The 25,076-nt window shown below is 39.9% G+C and overlaps 1 protein-coding gene across 28 annotated transcripts in view; it reads right to left on the minus strand.

Moving 5' to 3' along the window:
- The window catches only part of LOC130706683 (EF-hand calcium-binding domain-containing protein 11-like), a 147,061-nt gene that overhangs the window by 103,087 nt on the left and 18,898 nt on the right, over nt 1-25,076 (minus strand). For 2 of the 28 annotated variants that reach the window (XM_057539368.1, XM_057539349.1), the window contains one exon: nt 23,867-24,179. The exons of 16 other annotated variants lie outside the window; for them this stretch is intronic. In XM_057539368.1, the coding sequence (XP_057395351.1) occupies nt 24,089-24,179 (91 nt within the window). In that variant the 3' untranslated portion in view covers nt 23,867-24,088. Of the gene's footprint in view, nt 1-4,162; nt 4,197-8,457; nt 8,534-21,849; nt 21,919-23,866; nt 24,460-25,040; nt 25,069-25,076 lie in introns of those variants that run through there. 10 more of the 28 variants (XM_057539366.1, XM_057539345.1, XM_057539360.1 and 7 more) reach the window with 7 other exon arrangements.

Raw genomic sequence — 25,076 nt, forward strand, 5'->3', positions numbered from 1 at the left:
ATGGACCCAGTCCCTGCGGCCCAAGTCCAAGGAAGCATTGGCAATTATCTGTGAACTTGGATGCTGGGGACAGAGCCCCGGGCTGGGTGTGGCATCCTCCCTGGAATAGCCCGAGTCCTACGAGCAGTACTGTAATCCTCGCAGGGATAACCACCACCACCACCAGAACAGCCCCCCCCCCCCCCCCGCCTAAGCATTTATCCCATGGCAGGCAACAGAACTAGACCCTTGGCATGGATTATCCCTGTGAAGCCCCCAATCAGCCCTGATTTTCTTAATTTTACAGCTGTTCACTCTACAGATAAGGAAACCAAGGCAAGTTAAGATATTGATACTTTTCAGAGGTCTCACAGCCAACAAGCAAGGGAGCAGGGATTTAGATCCACGCAGAGTTATTCCCGGACAAGCTCTCTTAATCAATAAAAAATAAAACCCAATAAAAGAAGGTGGATAATCAACAAGCACTTATTAATGGTGGGCATGCTGTGTACTAAGAACTCTGCTAGGTTAAACTGGGTAAAATGGTTTCTTTAAAAAAAAAAAAATGAGGAAGACTAACTAGAATTCCCTTTACTTAATCTGTAAAAAAAATTCTTGAACTTTATTAGCCTTTAAAGAAAAAAGGGTCCCTACTCTAATATCTACCACTCTCCAATAAGTATGTAGGTTGCTCAAACCCCTACAAGAAGCTAACAAAACAAACCAAAAGAAGAGTTGATAACATCTAGCTCAGTGGCTTTTTTGGGGTTGGCATTACCCAAAATGCAGACTTAGCGCCAAACACTGGGAGACCTGCGAATCTGAAGTTCCTTAAGATTTCCTTAGCGTAGTAATGCTTTCTCCTCAAATTTCTGTATTGCTGTCTTTATTGAGATCTCTGTACATTAATATGTGCTTTTTTAAAAATATGACCTATTTTTCCAATGGGACTGAGGGGGAAAAATCACAAATGCATATTTAAACCCACAGAATATTTAAATTCTCCCAAATTTTATCATACATTTTTAGTACTTTCTATTTGAGATGAAAGACAAAAACGTGTGTGCATGATTAATTGTCATGATGAAAGAATACTGGGCAGTTGCTTAAGAAACGAGAACAACAAAGGAATAAACTACTGCAGGCATCACCAGGACTGGAATGACACTGCTCTGTGTACTCGATTTCCATGGCAACTAGCAATGGGAAGATGAATGTTTCATAGTCACTCCGCTCTGCGGTACACGTCTATAAATCAAACTTACATAAAGAGCACAAGATTTCTGCTGTGGGCTGTATGCAGAACCAGTTTATTTTCCTGTTACTGTATAATTATGGAAAAGCAGCACAGAACAATGAGGTCATCTTGAGTGGGGAACAAACTCAGAAATTACTAATACACCTGAGGCATAGAATGCCATTCGTCTCGCAGGAAACCAGACGCAGGCAAGGCAGACGGCGAATGGAAACCCTGCCTGCCTCTGTCAGGTATGGTCCTGGCACTCATCTGCTCTGGCTGAGAACTGCATGTTGCGTACCTGGCGTGGGCTCCCTCCCGCTGCTCTGCTCTGAAACGTTATGTAGGGGCACCTTAGTTAACTGCCTCCTGAATGAAACTGCAAGGTTTCATTCTGATAAACTGGGCAGAAATGATACACCATGTTTCGTATGAAAGTTTACTGAGGCTGAACAAGCATATACTTGTTTTTATTCACACCCAAAATGGCTCATCTTGTAGAAGTCAGGATGGAAGATTAACGCTTTGGCATTGAATTGGGAGTCAGGAGGCCCAAGTCTTGACCCTGGTCTGTGTAACCTTGGGTAAGCCATGAAGTTCAGGTAGCTTCCATTTTCTTAGCTATGTTACGAGAGACGGTGGATGTGATTTTTAAAGTCTCTGCCGCCATCTGCTTCCATGATTCTGTATCTTGAAAACTCAAAGGTTTGAATCAATCAGATCTAACCAAAGATATTAGTTGTGCTATTCCTAAAAATATATATATATATACCTTACACAGTTATACTTTTAAATTCTATACTGGCTAAAGGGCCTAAGTCATAGTGTTTTATGATTACCATTGCATTGAAGCTTTCTTCTGATTTGTTTCAATTTTTCAAACACAGTATATGCTCTGGAAAACTTAATGAAACCATCAGAGTTTTAAATGCCAAAAAAAAAAAATTGTTACAGATGATCCTAGAACTGATTTTTATGATAGAATATAAACAATATTTAAATCTAAATAATCTTCCTGCTACCTAGATAAGGGCTGCCTATCAATTCCTACCAAACGGGAAGTGTCCCGCTTCTTATAATTAATTTATTTTTTATTATTTATTTATTTAGTTTAGGCTGTGTTGGGTCTTCGTTGCTGCTCGCGGGCTTTCTCTAGTTGCGGCGAGCGGGGGCTACTCTTCGTTGTGGTGTGCGGGCTTCTCATTACGGTGGCTTCTCTTGTTGCGGAGCACGGGCTCTAGGCGTGCAGGCTTCAGCAGTTGTGGTGTGCGGGCTCAGTAGTTGTGGCTCGCAGGCTCTAGAGTGCAGGCTCAGTAGTTGTGGCGCACGGGCTTAGTTGCTCCACGGCATGTGGGATCTTCCCGGACCAGGGCTCGAACCCGTGTCTCCTGCATTGGCAGGTGGATTCTTAACCACCGGACCACCAGGGAAGTCCTGCGTCCTGCTCCTTGAAGTCTGCAGCTCTCAGAGACATGGTGAAGCTTTCCTGGACCTCATCTCTGGAAGAGTCATGCTCAGTAAATTTTGTGGAACAAATAAATGGATGGATGAACAAACTCTTAGTAACACCTTTGCTACACCTGTCAGAAATCTTATATCCCCTTCCCCAGTCTTACATGTTTAGGCAGATTCAGACCAACACATAAATATCCCCGGGATAGACAGGCAAATATCTGAAAACTAGGTATAACTAGATGAGTGTCTGTTTTGTGAATCTGTGAGTCTACAAAACCCTTGTGAAACTTTACAAACTAGAAACAGCTCTTCATTAGTGGAGCACCAGGCGTCATCAGACACAGAGAGGACCTCCTGTGCTAAGGCCCTGGCTGAGTCCAGGATACCATGGGGGCTCGGAAGTAACGGAGGCACAGTCCCTGTCTCACGGGAGGGAGAACAACACCCAACAAGCACCCGGAACCTCGTCTAAAGCTTACACCACCTCTGGGGAAAAGACGTTATGATCCTCGCTTTACAAGGTGGGAAAACTGAGCTATAGAGAATTGATATGGGATAGTTATGAAAAATGTAGGGATATTCAAAACCTGCCTTCCTGAATTGATAGGCAGCCCTTATCTAGGTAACAGGAAGATTATTTAAATTTAAATATTCTTTATGTTATAAAAATCAGTTCTAGGGGGCTTCCCTGGTGGCGCAGTGGTTAAGAATCCACCTGCCAATGCAGGGCACACGGGTTCAAGCCCTGGTCTGGGAAGATCCCACATGCCACGGAGCAACTGAGCCCGTGTGCCACAACTACTGAGCCCGTGTGCCACAACTACTGAAGTCCACGCGCCTAGAGCCTGTGCTCCGCAACAAGAGAAGCCACTGAAATGAGAAGCCCGTGCACTGCAATAAAGAGTAGCCCCCACTCGCCGCAACTAGAGAAAGCCCGCGCGCAGCAGCAAAGACCCAATGCAGCCAAAAATAAATAAATAAAATAAATAAATTTAAAAAAAAAATCAGTTCTAGGATTATTTGTTTAAAATGGGTTTTTTTGTTTGTTTGTTCGTTTTGTTGGGTTTTTTGCTTTTTTTTTTTTTTTTTTTTTTTACTTTTTAAGATTGATAGTTTCATTAAGTTTTCCACAGCATATTCTATGTTTGGAAGATTGAAACAAATTAGAAGAAAGCTTCAGTGTGATGATAAAACTCTAAAACACTATTAATTAGGTGCTTTAGCCAGTACAGAATTTAAAAGTATAATTGTGTAAGGTATATATTTTTAAGAATAGCACAAGTAGGGGAAGTCCCTGGTGGTCCAGTGGTTAGGACTCGGTGCTTTCACCTCTGGAACCCGGGCTCAATCCCTGGTTGGGAATTAAGATCCCGCAAGCAAGAATAGCACAAGTAACAACTTTGGTTAGATGTGACCGATAGATTCAGACCTTTGAGCTCCTGACTCCAAGGCCTCTGTGCTCTTCTGACTGCATCTCAGGACACATTCAAGCAACAGACTGTTACTCTACTGGACTTCTTGGGCACTAAAAAACAAAGTTACACAAACACACCTAGCCCCTAAAAAGCCCATTAATAGTAAAAAAAAGAAAAAAAAAAGTAGTTATAATATAAAACAATATTTCTTAAATCTACCGTGCTAGCCCACGTTATGGCCCGCACTTCCACTCCCCAGTCAGCAGGTTAACGGCTGTTTCCAGGATGGAGCCAAGCGTTATACAAACATGCAATTTCCGATATGTGAACCCTATGGGAGCCAATGACATCTTTACAGAAGTTTATTAGAAATGTATTCTGCTGTCCATCAGAGACACTTGGTTTGGTTCCTAAGCTTAGAAGATGCAGTAATTTGGGCACACATTTTTGGCACTGATTTTTCAAAAATTAATAAAGTAACATTTATTAAGAAAGCCTCCAGGTTAACCTCTTTGCCTTCCAATTAGTTTCTTATCAGAGTTTTGAGCACCACCAACTGGTTAAAGAGATCAACTACAAATCTGCTTGGCTCTCAATCTGCTTTGTTCATTAAAAGAGGATCATACATATATTTCACATTTAATTTATGTTAAAGTAATTTATTTCAGTCACTAAATAAAATTAGAAATGCCTTTCCTTGTTAGTCAAATAAAAAATAATCCACTTTGGCTTTTTCACTTAAGAAGAAGGTACATTTTGCTTAGTAAGTCATTAAAGAAAACTAAATCTCCCACTAAAGCTAATCTGATTTATTCTACCGTAAACTCATACTCAAAAAGCAAAGACTAAGAACTACAGTGAAAATTAGAAACTAAGAGAGAGATAGCAAACTACATGGTATTGAATACTATGTGAGTCTACAGTGTCTATATAAGACATTAATTTAATTGGAAATAAAAAAGACTGAGGAGGTAATCTCACATTTTTTAAAATTTGAGCTTTTTCTATCAAGATTCCTGACTTAGAGATGAATGCTGCCATGTGACACATGAATATTTACTGCCATTTATCTTTCCCTCCTGTTTAATTGAACCACCTCTAGCAATGGATGGTGTACAGAGAGCACAACTGAACACCTGGGGTTCAAATCTGATTTCTGTACAATGAATCAATTTGTGAAAATAAGTATTCCTGAAGAACTAAGTCCAATTTTTTTCCCCCGAACAACCAATTTGTGGATACAAGTTGTCTCTGAAAAGTGCATCCAGCCACTTGTTGCCATGACGCGTCTGTAGCAGGCAGAATAGATGGCGCCGCACTGTAACAAATTTGGTCACCAGCAGAAACCTCTCTACTAGACAATGTACAAGAGGGAAGGAAAAAGAAGGTTCCATCCAATTTATTAAATTTGACTCTGATAGCAGAGTTCTGTTAAAAGCTTTCTGCTAAGAGTTTAAAACTGCTGTAATAATTTCACGATGATAGCAGTTTAAATCTCTACACAAATGGGTAGTCAAGTTCATATTTGTTAAAGCCTCTGACTCTAAATCTGCAAATGAAAGTCCAGTAAAGAAGATAATTTGCAACAACCTAGATAAAATTAAGGACCAGCAGCTGCCCTACCCAATTTAACACACAATTTCAACATATGAACTTTGATCTTCATTCTATTCCTTTGCTCATTTATTTACTCATTCATTCTTTCACTCATATATCCATTGAATATTCTGTCTCCAGCAAAGACAGTTAAATTTCTGCAAAAAGGGAAACAAGAATAAGCCTCTTCTATTGTCCCCTCCTCTCCTTGGATGAGAGCCTTGATATGCCATCTCCAAGGCAGAGAAGATTTCCATTTGAAATCATGAATGGATTACCAGGAACCTTAACAATAAGAAGACTTGGGTTACGAAAAGCATTTTATAACTTTTATTGTTGTTTCTATCCATGTTCTTTAACATGACTCTTGAATGATACTTAAAGCTAAGTGTGTTTAGACATTTTAACTGTAAATTTTGTCTACTCTACTATTATTATTAGACAGCAGTATTCTTAAATCAAAAAATACAATTTTGAGGTGTAACAAAAACATCTGTGCATTAACAAGTACCAGCAAAGTGACTGCCATCAAATTAAAATGTTGATTACTTGTTAATTTCCTACGACTTTTCTTCTTTAACCAAAAGATAAAATGATTGAGAAGTCTAAGTCCAGTTTGGCTTGAGGTTAGCAATAAAGGTGCTCAGCTTTACCTGTAGAATAGGTATGCATAATAGCTGATGTGTAGATCACTGCATCAATTCAGCAAGGTAATACTAGCAGGTGTTTAATGAATGGGAACTGCCGTCATTGGTACTGCGTTGGCACGGTGTCACAAAAGCTGGGGAGGAGCAAGCATCAAAGACAGGGTCCCAGGCAGAGTGCTGAGTGTCTTGAGTAGCTGGCAAGAATAAAAACTTAGAAAAAGGACAGGAGGGCAGCCTAGAGGAACTTAGGTACGAGGAGTAGCTTTCTAGGCTGCGGAGACTGAAGTATATCTGCAGGCAGGGATGTTAGTTATAAACAGGAGAGGGAGTGACTGATGGAGAAAGGTCTTAGAAGAAGGGAAGGGGATGAGACAAGAACAAAGGGGAGGAACTAGAAAAAAGAAAAAAAAGAAAAAAACTAGAAACAGAATTGAAGGAAAACAGAACTCTGGAGGTGAAGAGGAAACCCAGGCAGAGGCCATGACCCTGTCCATGAAACAGAAGGCAAGGTCACCTGCAATGCACAGCAGTAGGAAAGGTTTGGTACAAATGTGACGGAGAGCAAGTCAATCCCATGGTGTGTGACATGCTAGTGAACTGGCTTGGGGTGTTATACCAAGAAGAATTCTGAGTCTCATCAGAAGAGTGTAGGCCACGGGTATACAGAGGTGATGGTGATAGCACACATGCCAACGATTTGCCATCCCTGAAAAAGGGAACTGAAAACAGATGAGCTAAATTCTCCTGGACGATTTCAGCACGAAAAGGAAAGCACTCTGGAATGACACAGGACCAGGGCTGGGGAACTGTGTACAGAAGATGGATTTGGGTGGTCTAAACACTTTGGTCAAGTAGGCACAGCAGTGTCTGCCTGACCTGAGAACTTGGTTGCATCCCGGGATAGGCAGCCGGGAGAATCAAGGCAGGCAGCCGGGATCAAAGCAAAAGGATCCAGGAAGGTGGACACAGAGCTCTGAGATCTCTCAGACATGACACTTGCTGGGAGACGGAGAGGGAGAGTATTGAGTGTGGTGTGTTTGGAGGAGAAGGTAGATGCGTCACAGAAAGAAGACAAAGGGAAAGCTCGCTCCAGGTCTCAGATTGGCGAGGAGCAGCTCCGAGGACTAGCGCACACTCAAGAGCCTGCAGTACAGGACCGCGGGCAGGTCAGAACCACGGCGGGGGCCCTGGATGGAGGCTCAGCCCAAGGCCTGGGTTAGAAGTGAAGGTAAGGAGGGGAAAGTGGTATCAGCATCTTGGGGCTTAGTCGCAGCTGAAGAGAACAGAGGGGGGAGATTCGGGGGATACAGCAGGGGAGGAAGAAGAAAGGTGGGGTCACGTGAGGGTCCAGCAGCCATGTTTAGCCACTAGGAACCAGTCCTGAGATTGTACCATTCTTGGTCCTTTTGGGGGGAGGGAAGGGAAAGGTGAGCGACAGGCAGGAGGGAGGGGCGGGAAAGTTACGGTTAACAGTATTAGTGCCTGTTCCGCCTCTCCTGGGGTCAGCTTAGGAACAGGGACAGGCAGGGTGAGGGAAAGCGCAGGAAGAAAGAGATGCCACTCGAAGCCTGTAGTGCACTGAATTCCTACTTGGCCCTGATCTTCTCCAGCAGCAGGTTGCAACCAAGGAGGGAAGATGAGCAGACAATACTGACAAGCTGGAAATGGTAAAAGATGATGCTAAACTCACAACAACTGATCAAAAGGGTCTTACAAGTGAATCAAAGCATAATCCTCCCTTGTAAAGAAGACAATCGTAAGTTCAGCTTAGCACTCCCACCCCAGCTAAAGTGATGAAACCTCATTGGTCAATTTTAAACATTTTTTGCTTTTCCAGTTGATTTGGCAAAATCTTTCGCTATTGTGATATAATTCCAAAGGCAACACGCAAAACACAAGGGTTCCTATCAAAGCAACGTGATCTGGAATGCCTGCTACCGTTTCATGTAATAAAAGGCTGTATCAGTTTCCTTTTGTACATTTTTGTAAATAGTTCCTTTCATTTATGTGCAGATAATCAAATGAAATCTCAAATGTAACAATCGAAACCAAACCAATTCACATGAACAGGGAAAAGCTATATAATTGTGCAACTGGTTTACCAAGAACACTTCCAGGCAGAGTGAACATGCCTTACTTAGGTTTATGGCAGGCATTGTGGGGATGCAAAAGCATGCCTGGTTCCTACTCTCAGGACATCCATGCTGTTAGAAGAAGTGAGAAGGGAATATTACAGTGATTAAGAGCACAAGCAAATCTTCATTCTGTTACTCAGCAGGCAGCAGCATCAAGCAAGTCCTCTGACCTCTCCAAGCTTTGTCCTCATCTGTAAAATGGGGACAGACAGAGCCTAACCCAGGAGGTTCCTAAGAAGACTCCTTCAGACCAGGGTGCGGTACACAGTAAATACTCAGCAAATGTCAGTTGCCAGTGTTACTGTGGTTACTATTATTAGATGCAATACTCTCGCAAGTGCTACAGAAGTTCTAAGGAAGAAAAAGGAAATTTTGTGAGCTGGAGTGATCAGGGAAGGCTCCCTAGAAGAGAGAGTTCAGCTAAGTTCAAAGGAATGGATACCAGTAGATATGTGGATGGGGAAGTCAGGAGAGGAGGTGAGAGGGCAATGGAAGAGAAATGAGATAGGATCAGAACACAGCAAGTAAATCAGAACAGTGGATTAGAATCTTTGATCTGGGCACGCCAGGTCTGTGTGTGGAGGGGCCTTGTATGTCAGGCTAAGGAGTCTGGGCGTTATCTGGCAGGGGATGAAAAGTTACTGAAGTCAAGAGGTAACATTAAAAAGTAATGCTAATTTACTCTCATTATCCAAAATTGAACGAGGAGGGTGGACCAGTGATTTTCAAACTTTAATAAGTGCATATGGATCACCCAGGGATCACATTAAACACATTTGACTCAGTACGTTTGGAGTGAGGCCTGAGATCAGGCATTGCTAATCACTGCTAACAAGTTCCCTAATGCTGATGCTGCTGGTCTCTGGAGCTTTGAATGACAAGGATGTATCTCTTCAAGGTAGCCTGATGGAAGAGAATGCACGGGTAGGAGGACGGTAGACAAGATGGCTAGACGTGAGGTCACAAACTCATAGGTCGGTATGCCATAGATAAAAACATAGCATTAGAAGCCCTTGGACTTCATTTTTTAAGCTATATCTAAGGGGGACAACTGAAACTTTGTAGTGAAACTCTTAATGCTGAGCCTATTTTTTTTTGGTGACATCTTAAAACAATGTTGATTTAATTATCTCCTATAAAATAAAAATTTCTTTTATTAAATACAAGTTTTTCTTATTTTATAAATACAACACACAGTATTATCAAAATTTCCACCCAGAAGTTAGCTATCGACTACCAAAGAAAAATGTAAGAAACACATTCCTCCTTCTACAAAGGCAAATGGCATGAATACATGCATGATGTGCGCCTATCGCTAACTTCAAGGATGACTGAAAGGGTTAGCAACATTTGGCCACAAGAAAGAAACCATGGCAGCACTTTCTTATGTGACAGCTGGATTAAAAGAAAAATAGTCCTCATGCTATTACAGCGAGAACAGTGTATTCTACCATATATGTAGATGAGGAATTGGAAACGTTGACCATAACACTTGTTATAGTGACATCTCAAAAACTAAACCCAGGGTTGGAGAGCTGTCAGCCCAGTAATTTTCTCTTGAGAGCAGTCTTTGTCACACTGACAGATCACATCTGTATTCACATGGTGGTGGATTCTGAATATTATCTGGGAGACGCAGAGAAAATCAAGGAGACTGCCATGCCACCCTCCATGATAGATAACCCCACCAGTCGGTTCTGGAACAAGAAGAAGCACAATCCCCTCATGTCTGAGATGAGGAGAGTGCAGGCCTGAGAGGTTTTGGTGAAAGCCTGTTCGCTACATAAGCCATTCATTTATATAAAATTCAGTCACTTACTTGACACGTACAAAACTGTGCTACGGGAGTTCTGTACTCCCATAAATATCCCACTTGTGCCTGTTTATATTAAGCTCACGTTCTAAAACTAGAAATAATTGATGTATGCAAATACCTATGTATAAGCATAAAGAAGAAAGATATTTATGACAGATTAGGAGTTTCAAGCAGAAGGAGGAGACAAGGTCCTTTTTGGGGTAGAGAGGGGTTGGGTAGGGTGTAGGGTAGGGCCAGCTTTCAAGATAAGAAATATTTTTTTTAAAAGCTGGGCCTTGAAGGAGGAATAGAATTTGCATCTGGATGGGTTTAACCTAAGAAAAGACTACAAAATCTGGACATCTGGAATGTGAAAGAGATTAAATATTTCTTCCAATCAAATAATACATCCTTGTTAACAGGAACTAATTAGCTTAACTGAAGAAACCAAAATAACACATTCTGTTTGAAAATCTATGTAATGAAGTCATTATTCTTCTCTACTTGTTTTCTGGTCCAGTTTCTGAGCTTCAATTCCTGCAACACCAATTCTAAAATTTATACCGGTAAAAAAAGACCATCCTCAAATGCAAGGATATATTTTCGTTCATGGAGCAAAATCAGTCAAGAACCCTCTGAAAAACTGACATTTTCTTAAAATGATTAGCATATAATTATTTCTATAGCTGGATTTTTAAAGTACAGTTGTATTTAACATATTACATGTGAAAGTAGTCCCCAGAGAGGAGAAATTCTGAGGTCAGTTTGAAAAGCTTACACATATTCATATTCCCCATTCAGTGATCACATGCAAGAAAATAAACAGAAATGGGAATCTCTGACAATAAAATTTTGAAACATAAACACTGAAATAAAAACCAAGGCATTGTCATTGCAGGGAAGATACAAAAATTGACGAAATAAAAATTGGAAACTCAAGAAATCTACTTATTTGGTCACTACACTCACTAGGTACAGCTGGTAACAGCTATCTACCTATAGTCACAAAGAATCAGATACAATTTCTAGTCTCTTTTATACTTTTCTATACACAGAAGCATGTAGATACTTACAGATCAACAATCATATTCCCCAAAGTAGGTACTCACTATAATAACTGCGATCTTGGTGAGGTCACCTGACTACATTTATAAGATGATCATTCTGAAGCACAGAATAATGATTGGGAAACTTTCTCCAGTTAGAGACTGTCCAAGACAATGATATGCAACAAGTTGGCTGCCAGCCGAAAGGAATTATAAGAAGCTAAAGAGCACAGTGAAGAATAACACTTCAAAAGAGATGCAAATGATCTGAAAAAATACATTCTATCTTATATCACTTTCCTCTGGGCTCCTTGGTTCTAAAAGACTCTTCCATTAACATGTTACTTCACGTTACCCAAGCTCATGAGGCCCCTTTCCCCCACAATAGCTGTGATAAAAGGCATATGTGATCTTTCTATCAAGAGGGTACCCATAACTCCCTTTTAAAATTGCATTCTTAAGCCCCTACACCACTGACACTCTGGCAATGAAAATATACTATCCAACAAGTCATGATGCTCTTATTCTCAACTAATTTTTAATAATCCCAAAAGGAGAGTTAGATATTCTATGTTTTTTGACCATCCCCATGTAATACGAAGAATGAGATTCTTAGACCAAAAATATCAGATATCACTTTAAATGTCTCCAGTTCTGACTGGAGAGCATTTTGGTATGTCAGTATTTCCGCATTACATTACTATCTGGCAATCCACCTGCACTCAGAGTCTTGGACACTGGTGGGCCTTCTGCACACCCATGTTTCATTTCATATGGCTGGAAAGCAGAAGCAGCTACCCAGAGCTTTTTGCCAATTGACAGGCAGTAAGAAAGTGCAAATCTCAGCGCTTACAATGAGATGGAGAAGGCTCCTAGGCATGGAGACGCAAACATACCCACACAGAGAAAAACACCAGCCAGAAATACCACAGGGTGCTGACGGTGGGCGAAGTCAAGAGAGCACATTAAGCCAGCTCCCTGACAATAGCTGGGGTTAAATCATGAACTGAAAATGTCTCTAAAAGAAAAAAACAAAGAGAGGCCGTCAGAGATTAATTCATAAAAATCACATGTAGAATGAGAAAAATAGAAGGCAAAGCCACATGTGGTTAGAAAGCTCCTGATTGCATTTTAAAGGATTCTTGCCTAGATTATAAGAAATTAAAACCATAAGAAAATTATAAGTGAGGATTTTACTGTTACTGGATATTTGGAGTAAGTGACAATGGACCAACAATTATTAAGTAACTAGAATGCATAAGGCAACATGCTGAGAACGGTGAAAGTCACAGATAAATTTGTAACCTCAAAGAGCTTGTAGTATTTTATGGAGATAATCGTAAACACTGTATTTTTGTTTATTGAGTAGATGATTGAAAAAATTACACAACCATAGTACTATTAAATTTCAGAGAAAGGAGAAAAGGCTGTTCAATGTAAAGAAAAAAAGACTTTTTTGTGTGTGTTTATTGAGCAGGACCTTGAAAGATAGGTCTAATTTGGACAGGTAAGAAGTAGAGAAAAGCATTGCTGGCAAGAGCAACAGAATGCAGTATAAATACACATCACGTATTCAAAGGAACAAGCATTATGCAAAGGGAAATACAGGAATTTGGGACGATGAATGAAAGATGAGTTTGGGAAGCGGGCCAGATGTTGGAGAGCCAGGTTAAACACTTTTAACTACTTTTTAGATTCACTAAAGATTTTTGAATGTTTAAGAAAATAAAAAAGTACTACAAGGTTTTTATTATGTTCCATTAGTATTAAAGAAGAAAAGATGTTTTTTGTTTTAAACGTTCAGTGCTAGAAACAGCCTGTTAGCTCAGATTCATTCCACTGGACAAACAGTGCTACTCAGTTCTCGTACCTCTTAAACTTCTGCCATTTGTAGTGGGTAGGACAAAAAAAGAGAAAGTTCTTCAAGAATAGAATTTCTTGAGAATTTCTTAATAATAATGAAACGTCATCCATGATATTTATTAGCTTCAGTTATTTTAGTGCACAGGTACACAAGTCATGATTATCAGCTCTAAGTGGAAAGCAACGTTGTAAGTTTTAAACACTGAAAGGAATCTCAAAATTTAAAAACATTAAGCCTTTTTTTAAATATCTTTAGAGGTAATATAAAGTAGTACCAATTTTTGTTTTTTACATAAGATATCACCTCTTCGTTTAAGAAAGAAACATTCCTCAAAACCCATCCCTCGGTAGAAAACTTGCTTTCTTAATTTACATGAAAAAAGCTATAATTAGCAGCCCCCAAGCAATCAACCATTAAAAATAAAACCTCAAAAACTACTTGCCCCAATAAAGCAAACACCTCCATAAAATGAGAGACGAAAGTAGATACAGAAAGGCTTTGGGGAGATACTATAAAATAACAAGATACAGCAAAATAACAAAATGAAATGAAACATCAGTAGATATAGCTCAAGAAAGAAACGTAAGGAGAAAATAAAACCATAACAGAGGGAGTGCTTCAAGATGGCGGAGGAGTAAGACGTGGAGATCACCTTCCTCCCCACAAATACATCAAAAATACATCTACAGGTGGAACAACTCCTACAGAACACCTATTGAACGCTAGCAGAAGACCTCAGATTTCCGAAAAAGGTCTTGGTGCTCCTGCCTGGTGTCAGGCCTGAGCCTGTGAGGTGGGAGAGCTGAGTTCAGGACACTGGACCACCAGAGACCTCCAGGCCCCACATAATATCAATCGGCAAGAGCTCTCCCAGAGATCTCCGTCTCAACGCTAAGACCCAGCTCCACTCAACGGCCAGCAAGCTCCAGTGCTGGACACCCCATGCCAAACAACTAGCAAGACAGGAACACAACCCCACCCATTAGCAGAGAGGCTGCCTAAAACCATACTAACTTCACAGACACCCCAAAACACACCACCGGATGCAGCCGTGCCCACCAGAAAGACGAGATCCAGCCCCACCCACCAGAACACAGGCACCGGTCCCCTCTACCAGGAAGCCTACACAAGCCCCTGAACCAACCTTACCCACTGGGGGCAGACACCAAAAACAACGGGAACTACGAACCTGTAGCCTGCAAAAAGGAGATCCCCAAACACAGTAAGTTAAGCAAAATGAGAACACAGAGAAACACACAGCAGATGCAGGAGCAAGGCAAAAACCCACCAGACCAGACAAATGAAGAGGAAATAGGCAGCCAGCTGAAAAATAATTCAGAGTAATGATAGTAAAGATGATCCAAAATCTTGCAAACAGAATGGAGAAACTACAAGAAACATTTAACAAGGACCCAGAAGAACTAAAGAGCAAACAAACAATGATGAACAACACAATAAATGAAATTAAAAATTCTCTAGAAGGAATCAATAGCAGAATAAATGAGGCAAAAGAATGGATAAGTGACCTGGAAGATAAAATATTGGAAATAACTACCGCAAAGCAAAATAAAGAAAAAAGAATGAAAACAATTGAGGACAGTCTCAGAGATCTCTGGGACAACATTAAACATACCAACATTTGAATTATAGGAGTCCCAGAAGAAGAAGAGATAAAGAAAGGGTCTGAGAAAATATCTGAAGAGATTATAGTTGAAAACTTCCCTAACATGGGAAAGGAAATAGTCAATCAACTCCAGGAAGCACAGAGAGTCCCATACAGAATAAATCCAAGGAGAAACATGCCAAGACACGTATTAATCAAACTATCAAAAATTAAATACAAAGAAAAAATATTAAAAGCAGCAAGGGATAAGCAACAAATAACATACAAGGGAATTGCATAAGGTTAACAGCTGATCTTTCAGCAGAAACTACAAGCCAGAAGGGAGTGGCAAGACATATTTAAAGTGATAAAAGGGAAAAACCTAAAACCAAGATAACTCTACTCAGCAAGGATCTCACTGAGATTCAACAGAGAAATTAAAACCTTTACAGACAAGCAAAAGCTAAGAGAACTCAGCACCACCAAACCAGCTTTACAACAAATGCTAAAGGAACTTCTCTAGGCAGGAAACACGAGAGAAGGAAAAGACCTACAATAACAAACCCAAAACAATTAAGAAAATGGTAATAGGAACATGTATATTGATAATTACCTTGAATGTAAATGGATTAAATGCTCCAACCAAAGGACATAGCCTGGCTGAATGGATACAAAAACAAGACCCGTATATATGCTGTCTACAAGAGACCCACTTCAGACCTAGGGACATATACAGACTGAAAGTGAGGGGATGGAAAAAGATATTCCATGCAAAAGGAAATCAAAAGAAAGCTGGAGTAGCAATCCTCATATCAGACAAAACAGACTTTAAAATAAAGACTATTACAAGAGACAAAGAAGGACACTACATAATGATCAAGGGATCAAATCAAGAAGATATAACAATTGGAAATATTTACACACCCAACGTAGGAGCATTTGCCTCAAACCTTAAGGCAAATGCTAACAGCCATAAAAGGGGAAATCAACAGTAACACAATAATACTTGAAGACTTTAACACCCCACTTTCACCAATGGACAGATCATCCAAAATGAAAATAAATAAGGAAACACAAGCTTTAAATGACACATTAAGCAAGATGGACTTAATTGATATTTATAGGACATTCCATCCAAAAACAACAGAATACACTTTCTTCTCAAGTGCTCATGGAACATTCTCCAGGACAGATCATATCTTGGGACAAAAATCAAGCCTTGGTAAATTTAAGAAAATTGAAATCGTATCAAGCATCTTTTCCAACCACAACGCTATGAGACTAGATATCAATTACAGGAAAGTATGTGTAAAAACTACAAACACAAGGAGGCTAAACAATACACTACTAAATAACCAAGAGATCACTGAAGAAATCAAAGAGGAAATCAAAAAATACCTAGAAACAAATGACAGTGAAAACATGATGACCCAAAACCTACAGAATGCAGCAAAAGCAGTTCTAAGAGGGAAGTTTATAGCAATACAATCCTACTTCAAGAAACAAGAAACATCTCAAATAAACAACCTAACCTTACACCTAAAGCAATTAGAGAAAGAAGAACAAAAAACCCCCAAAGTTAGCAGACGGAAAGAAATCATAAAGATCAGATCAGAAATAAATGAAAGAGAAATGAAACGATAGCAAAGATCAATAAAACTACAAGTTGGTTCTTTGAGAAGATAAACAAAATTGATAAACCATTAGCCAGACTCATCAAGAAAAAAAGGGAGAAGACTCAAATCAATAGAATTAGAAATGAAAAAGGAGAAGTAACAACTGACACTGCAGAAATACAAAGGATCATGAGAGATTACTACAAGCAACCACATGCCAATAAAGTGGACAACCTGGAAGAAATGGACAAATTCTTAGAAAAGCACAACCTTCCGAGACTGAACCAGGAAGAAATAGAAAATATAAACAGATCAATCACAAGCACTGAAATTGAAACTGTGATTAAAAATCTTCCAACAAACAAAAGCCCAGGACCAGATGGCCTCACAGGCGAATTCTATCAGACATTTAGAGAAGAGCTAACACCTGCTCTTCTCAACCTCTTCCAAAAGATAGCAGAGGGAGGAACACTCCCAAACTCATTCTATGAGGCCACCATTACCCTGATACCAAAACCAGACAAAGATGTCACAAAAAACGAAAACTACAGGCCAGTATCACTGATGAACATAGATGCAAAAATCCTCAACAAAATACTAGCAAACAGAATCCAACAGCACATTAAAAGGATCATATACCATGATCAAGTGGGGTTTATGCAAGGAATGCAAGGGTTCTTCAATATACGCAAATTAATCAGTGTGATACACCATATTAACAAATTGAAGGATAAAAACCATATGGTCATCTCAATAGATGCAGAAAAAGCTTTCAACAAAATTCAACACTGATTTATGGTAAAAACGCTCTAGAAAGTAGGCCTAGAGAGAACTTACCTCAACATAATAAAGGCCATATTTGACAAACCCACAGCCAACATCATTCTCAGTGGTGAAAAACTGAAACCATTTCCACTAAGATCAGGAAGAAGACAAGGTTGCCCACTCTCACCACTGTTACTCAACATAGTTTTGGAAGTTTTAGCCACAGCAATCAGAGAAGAAAAAGAAATAAAAGGAGTCCAAATCGGAAAAGAAGAAGTAAGCTGTAGATGACATGATACTATACATAGAGAATCCTAAAGATGCTACCAGAAAACTACTAGAGCTAATCAGTGAATTTGGTAAAGTAGCAGGATACAAAATTAATGCACAGAAATCTCTTGCATTCCTATACATTAATGATGAAAAATCTGAAAGAGAAATTAAGGAAACACTCCCATTTACCACTGCAACAAAAAGAATAAAATACCTAAGAATAAACCTACCTAAGGAGACAAAAGACCTGTATGCAGAAAACTATAAGACACTGATGAAAGAAATTAAAGATGATACAAACAAATGGAGAGAGATACCATGTTCTTGGATTGGGAGAATCAACATTGTGAAAATGACTATACTACCCAAAGCAATCTACAGATTCAATGCAATCCCTACCAGACTACCAATGGCATTTTTCACAGAACTAGAACAAAAAATTTCACAATTTGTATGGAAACACAAAAGACCCCGAATAGCCAAAGCAATCTTGAGAAAGAAAAACGGAGCTGGAGGAATCAGCTCCCAGACTTCAGACTATACTACAAAGCTACAGTAATCAAGACAATATGGTACTGGCACAAAAACAGAAATACAGATCAATGGAACAGGATAGAAAGCCCAGAGATAAACCCACGCACCTATGGTAACCTTATCTTTGATAAAGGAGGCAAAAATATACAATGGAGAAAAGACAGCCTTTTCAATAAGTGGTGCTGGGAAAACTGGACAGCTACATGTAAAAGAATGATATTAGAACACTTCCTAATACCATACACAAAAATAAGCTCAAAATGCATTAAAGACCTAAATATAAGACCAGACACAATAAAACTCTCAGAGAAAAACATAGAAAGAACACTCTTAGACATGAATCACAGCAAGATCCTTTTTGACCCACCTCCTAGAGAAATGGAAATAAAAACACAAACAAATGGGACATAATGAAACTTAAAAGCGTTTGCACAGCAAAGGAAACCATAAACAAGACCAAAAGACAACCCTCAGAATGGGAGAAAATATTTGGAAATGAAGCAACTGACAAAGGATTAATCTCCAAAATTTACAACCAGCTCCTGCAGCTCAGTATCAAAAAAAACAAACAACCTAATCCAACAATGGGCAGAAGACCTAAAGACATTTCTCCAAAGAAGATATACAGATTGCCAACAAACACATGAAAGGATGCTCAACATCACTAATCATTAGAGACATGAAAATCAAAACTACAATGAGGTATCACCTCACACCAGTCAGAATGGCCATCATCAAAAAATCTACAAACAATAAATGTGGGAGACTGTGTGGAGAAAAGGGAACCCTCTTGCACTGTTGGTGGGAATGTAAATTGATTCAGCCACTATGGAGAACAGTACGGAGGTTCCTTAAAAAACTAAAAATAGAATTACCATATGACCCAGCAATCCCACTACTGGGCATATACCCAGAGAAGACCGTAATTCAAAAAGACACGTGCACCAGAATGTTCATTGCAGCACTATTTACAATAGCCAGGTCATGGAAGCAACCTAAATGCCCATCAACAGACGAATGGATAAAGAAGTTGTGGTACATATATACAATGGAATATTACTCAGCCATAAAAAGGAACGAAATTGAGCCATTTGTTGAGAAGTGGATGGATCTAGAGACTGTCATACAGAGTGAAGTAAGTCAGAAAGAGAAAAACAAATATCATATATTAATGCATGTATGTGGAACCTAGAAAAATGGTATAGATGAGCCAGATTGCAGGGCAGAAGTTGAGACACAGATGTAGAGAATGGACATATGGACACCAAGGGGGGAAAACTGCAATGAGGTGGGGATGGTGGTGTGCTGAATTGGGCGATTGGGATTGACATGTATACACTGATGTGTATAAAACTGATGCCTAATAAGAACCTGCAGTATAAAAAAACCAACAAAACAACTAATACTAAACTTTCATTGGGTTATTTGTATGGAAATATGTTAATATAAATGTTTCAGACATTACATGAAATTTCTAAAAATCTTATATTTGTATTTGTATGGAAATATGTATGGAAATATGTTAATATAAATGTTTCAGACATTACATGAAATTTCAAAAAAAAAAAAACTAAAAGTAGAACTACCGTATGACCCAGCAATCCCACTACTGGGCATATACCCTGAGAAAACCATAATTCAAAAAGAGACATGTACCACAATGTTCACTGTAGCACTATTTACAATAGTCAGGACACAGAAGCAACCTAAGTGTCCATCGACAGATGAACGGATAAAGAAGATGTGGCACATATATACAGTGGAATATTACTCAGCCATAAAAAGAAACAAAACTGAGTTATTTGTAGTGAGGTGGATGGACCTAGAGTCCGTCATACAGAGTGAAGTAAGTCAGAAAGAGAAAAACAAATATCGTATGCAAACACATATATATGGAATCTAAAAAAAAAAAAATGGTTCTGATGAACATAGGGGCAGGACAGGAATAAAGATGCAGATGTAGAGAATGGATTGAGGACACAGGGAGGGGGAAGGGTAAGCTGGGATGAAGTGAGAGAGTAGCATGGACATATATACACTACCAAATGTAAAATAGATAGCTAGTGGGAAGCAGCCGCATAGCACAGGGAGATCAGCTCGGTGCTTTGTGACCACCTAGAGGGGTGGGATATGGAGGGTGGGAGGGAGACGCAAGAGGGAGGGGATATGGGAATACATGTATATGTATAGCTGATTCACTTTGTTATACAGCAGAAACTAACACACCATTGTAAAGCAATTATACTCCAATGAAGATATTTTAAAAAAAACCCATAACAACAACAACAAAAAAGCCACATTGGACACAGCACAAAGGAGAACAGACACTGCTGAAATTATACTGAGAAACACGGTGAACAATTTGAGCAAAAGAAATAGAAATTAAACAATTTAAAAGGACTTCCAACAAAAGCACAATCAGCATTTTCAAAGAAAAAGAATGTGATTCAAAGATGTTAATGTTTGGACTTCCCTGGTGGCACAGTGGTTGAGAATCCTACTGCCAATGCAGGGGACACAGCTTCGAGCCCTGGTCTGGGAAGACCCCACAGGCCGCGGAGCAACTAAGCCCACGAGCCACAACTACTGAGCCCACACGCCACAAATAAAAAAGAATTTATTTTTGGCTACGTTGGGTCTTCATTGCTGTGCACGGGCTTTCTCTAGTTTCGGTGAGCGGTGGCTACTCTTTGCTGTGGTGCGCGGGCTTTTCCTTGCAGTGGCTTCGCTTGTTGCGGAGCAAGGCCTCTAGGCACTCAGGCTTCAGCAGTTGTGGCTCGTGGGCTTAGTTTCTTTGCAGCATGTAGGATCTTCCCAGACCAGGGCTCGAACCCGTGTCCCCTCCATTGGCAGGTGGATTCCTAACCACTGTGTCACCAGGGAAGCCCCTAAATTAATTAATTTTTTTAAAATGTTAATGTTCTATCTATTATATGTTTTTATTCAAGGACAATGGCTCAGATAAACATTGCTGAACATGGAAGACACCAGGGAATATAGTTATGATCCCTACCTAGAGGATAGACTTCAGCTTAGCAGAAACTATAGCACAAAGCCTGGAGGTGAGCTTTGAGTCCATTTAACTACAGAACTAAGATTTTCTAAAAAAGGTTATGATAGCAGAACAGGTTATGAATATTACGAACACTGACAATATACGTATTTTTTAAAAACCACGTTGCTTTTATTCATGAAAAAATCGCTAAAAGTAAACACCACCAGAGTAGTTAGGCAACAATTCACAAACTTTATAAACATATCTCATTTACTTCTTGTAAAGCCCTCAGATTTAATGAATGATACTCCAGTGTTTCCATCAAGTTACAAGATGAAATGATTCTTTGATGCCTTATGCCTCAAGTCTGTCTTTCTGGAAGGTTTGTTTTGGGTGTTTAGCTGGTTTTATTGTTGTGGTTGGTTGGTTGGTCTTATAAAATGAAGGTGTGATACGAGCAAGTATCACAAGCCTTCTGAAAGAGGCTACTCTTGGTCTTAGAAGTTTCTTTGGGAAGAATCTGGCAATCTAAGAATTGAAGATTGTGAAAACTTCTTTCATCATTCAAACCACAGCTGACTCTGGTCTTATTGGAAGTCTCCTTCTCTGGCTGCCTTTTTATAGTGGTCTTCATGTATCAGCTTTCTTCTGAGTAACTGCGAACCTGGGAATGAACTCCATTCACACTGCTCAATTAAGTCAAAGCTATTCAAGCGTCTCACACAGTGTCTAACCTTAGAAACATTATGTAATTTGCATCATCACTAACAGCCCCAGCAGCTGCTCTTCTTTTCCTTATTCTTTCTTTTTTTTTTTTTTTTGGCCACGCCGCACAGCATGCAGGATCTTAGTTCCCCGACCAGGGATCGAACCCATGCCCCCTGCAGTGGAAGCGCAGAGTCTTAACCACTGGACTGCCAGGGAAATCCTTCTTTTCCTTATTCTTGAAAATTATTTGTACCACTGAAACAGAGACATGTGGAAGTTAGACATCTCTGTTTCTCTGGCCAACTTCAATTTACACTCAGAGGAAATATTTTTCTCTCTTTTGGTGTCACAACTTCATTTAATTCTTATCATGCATCATTTATTCTGGTTTAGGGATTGTGGTGCTATAAATAATAATACAAATGAGACTTTAAGCAGGGCATGTTCAGTTAGCTAAAATGCCTTGTTTGGCTGTTTACTGTAGTAGTCTCTAAACTGTTTTGATCGCAATCCTGGGAAGTACAAGATTTGTGGGCATATGAATATATTTATGTATAGATTATACAGACATGTGCCACAATATTAATATGTTATGTTCATTATAAAATATAATACAGAAATTTCTAAGGAATTAAAGGTAAAAATATTTTATTCATTAATGGCAAATGACTTTTTGCCATCACTAGATATTAATAACATCTAACAAGAACAGTGTGATTTCACGTACTTTATCATTTCTGAACATCTCGGTTGAATCCTTTGTGATTGAGCAATTTCAATTTCAGTTTGTTTTACTATTTGGTCTTAACGGCTGTCAGAGATACCTCACAAAGGTATGTAGATCTAAATGGGAAAACGGCATCATGACACCGAATCCTTGTTTTTAATTCCATCCTCTGATAACGAAAAAGCTTAAGGGTTTTTTTTTTTAATTATTTTGTTGGTATTGTTGATTGAAATTCAGCTAATAAATTTCCATCTCTCCTGATACCAATTAGTTGCTCTTGAAAACTTATCAAAGCTATTGAATTTGTATACTTTTAAAAATTGTACTCTCAAACCACTGAAACTTTTTTTTTTTTGAATTTTTATATTTATTTATTTATTTATTTTTGACTGTGTTGGGTCTTCGTTTCTGTGCAAGGGCTTTCTCCAGTTGCAGCGAGCGGGGGCCACTCTTCATCGCGGTGTGCGGGCCTCTCACTATCGCGGCCTCTCTTGTTGCAGAGCACAGGCTCCAGACGCGCAGGCTCAGTAGTTGTGGCTCACGGGCCTAGCCGCTCCGCGGCATGTGGGATCTTCCCAGAACGGGGCACGAACCCGTGTCCCCTGCATTGGCAGGCGGACTCCCAACCACTGCGCCACCAGGGAAGCCCCTTGAATTTTTAAAAATGTTTTATACATATACTACACAGTTAGGCTTACCCATAACCTTTTTTTTTTTTTTTTTTTTAATCCCCAACCTGATATAGTCTGGGAATTGCTTGTTTATTATTTTTTTTAACATCTTTATTGGAGTATAATTGCTTTACAATGGTGTGTTAGTTTCTGCTTTATAACAAAGTGAGTCAGTTATACATATACATATGTCCCCATATCTCTTCCCTCTTGCGTCTCCCTCCCTCCCTCCCACCCTCCCTATCCCACCCCTCTAGGTGGTCACAGAGCACCGAGCTGATCTCCCTGTGCTATGCAGCTGCTTCCCACTAGCTATCTATTTTACGTTTGGTAGTGTATATATGTCCATGCCACTCTCTCACTTTGTCACAGCTTACCCTTCCCCCTCCCCATATTCTCAAGTCCATTCTCTAGTAGGTCTGTGTCTTTATTCCCGTCTTGCCCCTAGGTTCTTCATGACCATTTTCTTTTTTTTTTCTTAAACCACTGAAACTTTGTACGACTTTTTTCACCAGATTAGAACATTCCATTTTTAACTTATTAAATGTGCAGGTATGAAGGTTTCAATAGGTGTACACATTTTTTAAAAAAGAATCACATTTCCAAATATCTATTTTCAAAAATGCTCTCCCAATAATGTAGGTTTCTTTTGAGAAGCGGTTACTTTTCCACTCACTGTTAAAAGACTGCTTCTACCTTGAACGGCTATATTTAAGTGGATTTTTCAAAATTACACATGCGGTACAAGGGGGCATCTCCTGAAACCACTTAACACAAAAAGGTCAGCAAATTTGGACACTTGTCCTTTTTTTTTTTTTTTAATTTATTTAATTTATTTATTTTTGGCTGCATTAGGTCTTCATTGCTGTGCACGGGCTTTCTCTAGTTGCGGTGAGTGGGGGCTACTCTTCGTTGCGGTGCATGGGTTTCTCATTGCGGTGGCTTCTCCTGTTGTGGAGCACAGGCTCTAAGCACGCCGGCTTCAGTAGTTGCGGTGCGCAGGCTCAGTAGTTGTGGCTCGTGGGCTCTAGAGCACAGGCTCAGTAGTTGTGGCGCACGGGCTTAGTTGCTCCGCGGCATGTGGGATCTTCCTGGACCAGGGCTCGAACCTGTGTCCCCTGCATTGGCAGGCGGATTCTTAACCACTGTGCCACCAGGGAAGACTGACACGTGTCTTTTTGTAAAAGTAAAATGAAGTAATTCTTTTTGTGAAAAACCACCATGTGGTAGAAATACATTGACTTTCATTACTCTTCTCATCACAAAGTGTACACAAGGATGCTACTATATTTTAAAGGTCTTGATGTTCTGGAATCACCTAAGTAATACTGTCCTCGGGCACTTTGTCTGCGCTTGGCTTGAACTCCTTTGCTCTTCAATAGCTTGCTCAATAATCTGCTTGAAAATGATGCAGCAAAAGAATTTCATATATGTCACCGTTAACGACAGTGAGTGCAGATTCTTATTTCAAATAACCTGCTTGATAACTTCTACTGAGCAGGGCTGGCTTCCGGTCAGATTTCATGAAATTACTTTTATCCACATGGGAACACCTGCCAGATGTCCCCCAATATCTGTTCTCTCCTTCTTCCCCAGTATCAGAAACTCCATTTGAGTGCACATGACTGCCCAAAGCAGGGACTACATTTTCCAGACCCACCTCCCCCTTGTAGCTATTCGTGGCCTTGGAACGAAGCTTTGGTCACTGGGATGTAGGAAGAAATAATGGATAGCCTTAAAAGGAGGGGCATATCTTCTGCTCCCTTTCGGCCTACCTAGCTGGAATTCGGGTGTGATGGCTGAAACCTTGGGAGCCACCTTGAAGCAAGAGGGAGAAGCCAGATGCTGAGGCAGCCAAACAACAGGAGGGGAGGAATCTGGGTCCTTCACAGCTGTGTTGCCATCAGATCAGCCCTGGACTCTCCTGTGTTTATTGCTCTCTTTTTTGAGCTTTGTTGTTTTGGGTTTTCTGGCTCTTACTGCTGTACGAAACCCTAATTAACACACCTGGTAAC

This window comes from Balaenoptera acutorostrata, unplaced genomic scaffold (assembly GCF_949987535.1).
Source record: "Balaenoptera acutorostrata unplaced genomic scaffold, mBalAcu1.1 scaffold_636, whole genome shotgun sequence".
Taxonomy (NCBI): Eukaryota; Metazoa; Chordata; class Mammalia; order Artiodactyla; family Balaenopteridae; genus Balaenoptera; species Balaenoptera acutorostrata.